This window comes from Ascaphus truei (assembly GCF_040206685.1).
Source record: "Ascaphus truei isolate aAscTru1 chromosome 20 unlocalized genomic scaffold, aAscTru1.hap1 SUPER_20_unloc_5, whole genome shotgun sequence".
In the NCBI taxonomy this organism is placed as follows: domain Eukaryota; kingdom Metazoa; phylum Chordata; class Amphibia; order Anura; family Ascaphidae; genus Ascaphus; species Ascaphus truei.
Genome location: NW_027453861.1, coordinates 189,181 through 196,899, shown reverse-complemented (window position 1 = coordinate 196,899; position 7,719 = coordinate 189,181). Strand labels below are relative to the sequence as shown.

General features: G+C 57.6%; 1 protein-coding gene across 1 annotated transcript; it reads left to right on the top strand.

The window, feature by feature from the left end:
* Positions 1-223: 223 nt before the first annotated feature.
* Positions 224-3,113, top strand: LOC142474747 (E3 ubiquitin/ISG15 ligase TRIM25-like). The gene has a single exon (XM_075580965.1). The coding sequence runs from the start codon at positions 297-299 to the stop codon at positions 1,884-1,886; it is 1,590 nt and encodes a 529-aa protein (XP_075437080.1). The 5' UTR covers positions 224-296; the 3' UTR covers positions 1,887-3,113.
* Positions 3,114-7,719: the final 4,606 nt, after the last annotated feature.

Here is a 7,719-nt window from a genome sequence, read left to right as displayed (position 1 = left end):
ACTGCAGGAACATGCTGAGGTGTATAACACACAGCTGACTTAAAAGGATACCTAACCCCTGAATTGCAACACCTGTCACATGTCACCAAACGCCTCATGTGAGCACAGATAGGTAACATGCTGCATATTCTTATAACTACTCTTATTCCTCATATTGTATACTGCAGCCAGGATCTTACAGGGTTAATAGTCTGGGTAACAAACTCCCGCCCCTGTGTGCTGAGAAGGGGAACGCCCCACTGGTTATATGAGAGAGAGGAGAATGTAAGTTTCGTTTCCTGTTGCTGCTTCCAAGCATGGCGTCTGCTGGTCTGAGAGAGGAGCTAACCTGCCCCATCTGCCTGAGCACTTATACCCAGCCTGTAACGCTGAGATGTGGGCATAACTTCTGCCAGGGCTGTATTGGGAGTGTGTGGGATTCCCAGGGGGGATCTGGGCTTTATACCTGTCCTGAATGCAGAGCAGAGTTTCAGGAGCGTCCTGCACTGCAGAGGAACCTGAAGCTGTGTAACATAGCGGAGCGTTTCCTTTCTACTCAGCCGGAGCAGGAGGAGGCTGTGATCTTCTGCACTTACTGTGTTACCTCCTCTGTACCCGCTGCTAAAACATGTCTGCATTGTGAAGTCTCCATGTGTGAAAAACACCTAAAGAAACACAACAAAGCAGTGGAACACGTCTTATCTGAGCCAACAACCTCCTTAAAGACCAGGAAATGCCCCGTCCACAAGGAGATCCTGAAGTGTTACTGCACTGAGGATGCTGCCTGTATCTGTGTGTCCTGCTGCGTGTTTGGGGAGCACAGGGGACACCAGGTGGAGTCGCTGAATGAGGCCTCTGAGAAGAAGAAGGAGAAACTGAGACATGTTCTGGAGAAACTGACCTCAGTGAGAGAGGAGACGGAGAAAAGAGCCCGGAGTCTGCAGGAACGCAGGAGAGACGCGCAAGAAAAAGCAGCTGGGGTAACAGCCCGAGTCACTGCCCTGATTAGGGACATCAGGGAACAGCTGGAAGTCCTAGAGAAGCGAGTCCTGAGTGAGATCACCAGGTGGGAAGAGCAGGTTTCTCTCCGAGTCTCTGATCTAATCCAGCAGCTGGAAATAAAGAAGGACGAGCTGTCCAGGAAGATGCTTCACATTGAGGAGCTGAGCAACATCACTGATCCATTAACTGTCTTACAGGGACGGGAATCAGACAATGCTGACTTCTGTGATGCTGAGGAGGGAGATAATGAGGACAGAGAGAGAGAGGGTAATAAGGTCCCTGCTGTAGGGGATTTGTATGAGGTTTTGATCCCACTGACCTTACAGAGATTAGCTGATATCGTGACTGATCTAAAAGCAAAGAGCGGGTTCTGTGTGCAGGGGGATTCAGGCATATTACTGGATGTAAATACAGCTGCTAATAATGTATCTGTATCAGGTGACCTGAAAACTGCATCCTGGTCAGAAACAGACCAGTTACGCCCGGATACACCAGAGAGATTTGTGGGTTATAATCAGGTTTTAAGCAGCAGGAGTTTTTCCTCAGGACAACATTACTGGGAGGTGGAGATCAGTGACTCAGGGGGCAGGGGGGTAGGGATTTCCTATCCCAGTATAGTAAGGAAAGGAGATCAGTCCCGCATAGGAGATAATAAGAAGTCCTGGTGTTTGCGTATGTGGGGTAATAATCATGCAGTGATACATGACACAATACAAACACAGATATACCCCGAGTCTCGCGTGCAGAGATTAGGAATATACCTGGACTATGAGGCTGGGGGGCTGTCCTTTTATCAGCTGTGTGACCCGATCAGACACTTACACACCGTCACTGCCACCTTCACTGAGCCTCTTCATGCTGCGTTCTGGGTATGGGAGAATGGCTGGGTCAGAATCAGGAGCTAGGAGTACTGATCCCGGCCCAGCAGGGGAACCCATAGATATAGTATATATTGTGTTTGTGGGTTTGTGTGCGCTCTCATTGGCTCTCATTGGCTCTCAAGCTCTCCCATTGGCTGACTGCGGGGCGGGCCTTGGCTCTTATTGGCTCTCATTGCCTGACTATGGGGCGGGGCCTTGCTGCAGCCTTGTGGGGGAGGGGGAGGGTTGTGGTTACCACAGATCTGCGCATTGATTGGTTGAATCATTATGATGTCACAGTTTTACACGGGATTCTGGGGCTTGTAGTTCACGTCTGTAACTAAAATTGGAAGAGAAGCAGGACTACAACTCCCAGAAGCCCCTGCAGGCGAGAGACCACATGACAAGAGACGGCCAATCTCAATCAGTGCAGTTGTGGAGAGAGAAAGAGACAGAGGGTGAGTAAGTGGGAGAGACATCACAGGCAGACGTGTGGGGTGATTGCACACACAGACAGGACCCACAGCCCCTCACATCTGTCCCTCCCACTGCAGGGAGATACAGACAGGACCCACAGCCCCTCACATTTGTCCCTCCCACTGCAGGGTGACACAGACAGGACCCACAGCCCCTCACATCTGTCCCTCCCACTGCAGGGTGACACAGACAGGACGCACAGCCCCTCACATCTGTCCCTCCCACTGCAGGGGGACACAGACAGGACCCACAGCCCCTCACATCTGTCCCTCCCACTGCAGTGGGACACAGACAGGACACACAGCCCCTCACATCTGTCCCTCCCACTGCAGGGGGACACAGGACACACAGCCCCTCACATCTGTCCCTCCCACTGCATGGTGACACAGACAGGACCCACAGCCCCTCACATCTGTCCCTCCCACTGCAGGGGGACACAGACAGGACACACAGCCCCTCACATCTGTCCCTCCCACTGCAGGGGGACACAGACAGGACACACAGCCCCTCACATCTGTCCCTCCCACTGCAGGGGGACACAGACAGGACACACAGCCCCTCACATCTGTCCCTCCCACTGCAGGGTGACACAGACAGGACACACAGCCCCTCACATCTGTCCCTCCCACTGCATGGGGGACACAGACAGGACACACAGCCCCCTCACATCTGTCCCTCCCACTGCAGGGGGACACAGACAGGACACACAGCCCCTCACATCTGTCCCTCCCACTGCAGGGGGACACAGACAGGACACACAGCCCCTCACATCTGTCCCTCCCACTGCAGGGTGACACAGACAGGACCCACAGCCCCTCACATCCGTCCCTCCCACTGCAGGGGGATACAGACAGGACCCACAGCCCCGCACATCCGTCCCTCCCACTGCAGGGGGACACAGGACACACAGCCCCTCACATCTGTCCCTCCCACTGCAGGGTGACACAGACAGGACACACAGCCCCTCACATCTATCCCTCCCACTGCAGGGGAACACAGACAGGACCCACAGCCCCTCACATCTGTCCCTCCCACTGCAGGGTGACACAGACAGGACCCACAGCCCCTCACATCTGTCCCTCCCACTGCAGGGTGACACAGACAGGACACACAGCCCCTCACATCTGTCCCTCCCACTGCAGGGTGACACAGACAGGACCCACAGCCCCTCACATCTGTCCCTCCCACTGCAGGGTGACAGAGACAGGACACACAGCCCCTCACATCTGTCCCTCCCACTGCAGGGTGACACAGACAGGACACACAGCCCCTCACATCTGTCCCTCCCACTGCAGGGGGACACAGGACACACAGCCCCTCACATCTGTCCCTCCCACTGCAGGGTGACACAGACAGGACCCACAGCCCCTCACATCTGTCCCTCCCACTGCAGTGTGACACAGACAGTACACACAGCCCCTCACATCTGTCCCTCCCACTGCAGGGTGACACAGACAGGACCCACAGCCCCTCACATCTGTCCCTCCCACTGCAGTGTGACACAGACAGTACACACAGCCCCTCACATCTGTCCCTCCCACTGCAGGGTGACACAGACAGGACACACAGCCCCTCACATCTGTCCCTCCCACTGCAGGGTGACACAGACAGGACACACAGCCCCTCACATCTATCCCTCCCACTGCAGGGGAACACAGACAGGACCCACAGCCCCTCACATCTGTCCCTCCCACTGCAGGGTGACACAGACAGGACCCACAGCCCCTCACATCTGTCCCTCCCACTGCAGGGTGACACAGACAGGACACACAGCCCCTCACATCTGTCCCTCCCACTGCAGGGTGACACAGACAGGACCCACAGCCCCTCACATCTGTCCCTCCCACTGCAGTGTGACACAGACAGTACACACAGCCCCTCACATCTGTCCCTCCCACTGCAGGGGGACACAGACAGGACACACAACCCCTCACATCTGTCCCTCCCACTGCAGGGTGACACAGACAGGACACACAGCCCCTCACATCTGTCCCTCCCACTGCAGGGTGACACAGACAGGACCCACAGCCCCTCACATCTATCCCTCCCACTGCAGGGGAACACAGACAGGACCCACAGCCCCTCACATCTGTCCCTCCCACTGCAGGGTGACACAGACAGGACCCACAGCCCCTCACATCTGTCCCTCCCACTGCAGGGTGACACAGACAGGACACAGCCCCTCACATCTGTCCCTCCCACTGCAGGGTGACACAGACAGGACCCACAGCCCCTCACATCTGTCCCTCCCACTGCAGTGTGACACAGACAGTACACACAGCCCCTCACATCTGTCCCTCCCACTGCAGGGGGACACAGACAGGACACACAGCCCCTCACATCTGTCCCTCCCACTGCAGGGGGACACAGACAGGACACAGAGCCCCTCACATCTGTCCCTCCCACTGCAGGGGGACACAGACAGGACACACAACCCCTCACATCTGTCCCTCCCACTGCAGGGGGACACAGACAGGACCCACTGCCCCTCACATCTGTCCCTCCCACTGCAGGGGGACACAGGACACACGGCCCCTCACATCTGTCCCTCCCACTGCAGGGGGACACAGACAGGACACACAGCCCCTCACATCCGTCCCTCCCACTGCAGGGGGACACAGACAGGACACACAGCCCCACACATCCATCCCTCCCACTGCAGGGTGACACAGACAGGACACACAGCCCCTCACATCTGTCACCCCCACTGCAGGGTGACACAGACAGGACCCACAGCCCCTCACATCTGTCCCTCCCACTGCAGGGTGACACAGGACCCACAGCCCCTCACATCTGCCCCTCCCACTGCAGGGGGACACAGACAGGACACACAGCCCCTCACATCTGTCCCTCCCACTGCAGGGTGACACAGACAGGACACACAGCCCCTCACATCTGTCCCTCCCACTGCAGGGGGACACAGACAGGACACACAGCCCCTCACATCTGTCCCTCCCACTGCAGGGGGACACAGACAGGACCCACTGCCCCTCACATCTGTCCCTCCCACTGCAGGGGGACACAGGACACACGGCCCCTCACATCTGTCCCTCCCACTGCAGGGTGACACAGACAGGACACACAGCCCCTCACATCTGTCACCCCCACTGCAGGGTGACACAGACAGGACCCACAGCCCCTCACATCTGTCCCTCCCACTGCAGGGTGACACAGGACCCACAGCCCCTCACATCTGCCCCTCCCACTGCAGGGGGACACAGACAGGACACACAGCCCCTCACATCTGTCCCTCCCACTGCAGGGTGACACAGACAGGACACACAGCCCCTCACATCTGTCCCTCCCACTGCAGGGGGACACAGACAGGACCCACAGCCCCTCACATCTGTCCCTCCCACTGCAGGGTGACACAGACAGGACCCACAGCCCCTCACATCTGTCCCTCCCACTGCAGGGGGACACAGACAGGACACACAGCCCCTCACATCTGTCCCTCCCACTGCAGGGTGACACAGGCAGGACACACAGCCCCTCACATCTGTCCCTTCCACTGCAGGGGGACACAGACAGGACCCACAGCCCCTCACATCTGTCCCTCCCACTGCAGGGGGACACAGACAGGACACACAGCCCCTCACATCTGTCCCTCCCACTGCAGGGAGACACAGACAGGACACACAGCCCCTCACATCTGTCCCTCCCACTGCAGGGTGACACAGACAGGACCCACAGCCCCTCACATCTGTCCCTCCCAATGCAGGGGGACACAGACAGGACACACAGCCCCTCACATCCGTCCCTCCCACTGCAGGGGGACACAGACAGGACACACAGACCCTCACATCTGTCCCTCCCAGTGCAGGGGGACACAGACAGGACCCACAGCCCCTCACATCTGTCCCTCCCACTGCAGGGGGACACAGACAGGACACACAGCCCCTCACATCCATCCCTCCCACTGCAGGGTGACACAGACAGGACACACAGCCCCTCACATCTGTCCCTCCCACTGCAGGGTGACACAGGACACACAGCCCCTCACATCTGTCCCTCCCACTGCAGGGTGACACAGGACACACAGGCCCTCACATCTGTCCCTCCCACTGCAGGGTGACACAGGACCCACAGCCCCTCACATCTGTCCCTCCCACTGCAGGGTGACACAGACAGGACACACAGCCCCTCACATCTGTCCCTCCCACTGCAGGGGGACACAGACAGGACCCACAGCCCCTCACATCTGTCCCTCCCACTGCAGGGGGACACAGGACCCACAGCCCCTCACATCTGTCCCTCCCACTGCAGGGGGACACAGACAGGACACACAGCCCCTCACATCTGTCCCTCCCACTGCAGGGGGACACAGACAGGACACACAGCCCCTCACATCTGTCCCTCCCACTGCAGGGGGACACAGGACCCACAGCCCCTCACACCTGTCCCTCCCACTGCAGGGGGACACAGACAGGACACACAGCCCCTCACATCTGTCCCTCCCACTGCAGGGGGACACAGACAGGACCCAGAGCCCCTCACATCTGTCCCTCCCACTGCAGGGGGACACAGACAGGACACACAGCCCTCACATCTGTCCCTCCCACTGCAGGGGGACACAGACATGACACACAGCCCCTCACATCTGTCCCTCCCACTGCAGGGGGACACAGGCAGGACCCACAGCCCCTCACATCTGTCCCTCCCACTGCAGGGTGACACAGACAGGACACACAGCCCCTCTCCTTTCTCCCGCTCCCACTCCATTTCCCCCCCCCTCCTTCCGTTTTCTCCCCCCCTCACCCACTCCGTTTTCTCCCCCCCTCACCCACTCCGTTTTCTCCCCCCCTCACTCACTCTGTTTTCTCCCCCCTTAAAGGGTTAAATTAAAAGCCAGGGCCTCCATCTTGTCTGCTGGAACTTGTCCCTACGTTAGATGGTATATGTGAGCAGAAAGCGGCTTCCCATATGCAGGCCGTGTTTCCCAGCTTCTGCTAACTGTTTCCAGTTATAGTCGCACATAGCCACGGCTACAGATAATGTGTATGAGGGGAAATCCCCAGCTGAGCTGTGAAGTTTGTAATATGCTGATATTGTTACGCCCGTAATTAACCCTTTATTTTCCTGTATAAATAGCATTGCTTTTCCGCAGTAAAGTTGAGATGAAGAATCAGAATCTCACCCTCTGTGTCTCTTTCTCCATTTCCCGAGCGCTCGTACGTCATCCGATTCCAGCAGCCCCGGGCGTGGTTTGGTCTCCCCGGCCCATTGTAATTGGTACGAACCGAACACCCCCCTCACTCACTCTGTTTCCCCCCCCCTCACTCATTCTGTTTTCCCCCCCCCTCACTCATTCTGTTTTCTACATCCCCGCTCACTCACTCTGTTTTCTCCACCCCCCCTCACTCACTCTGTTTTCTCCCCCCCCTCACTCACTACTCTGTTT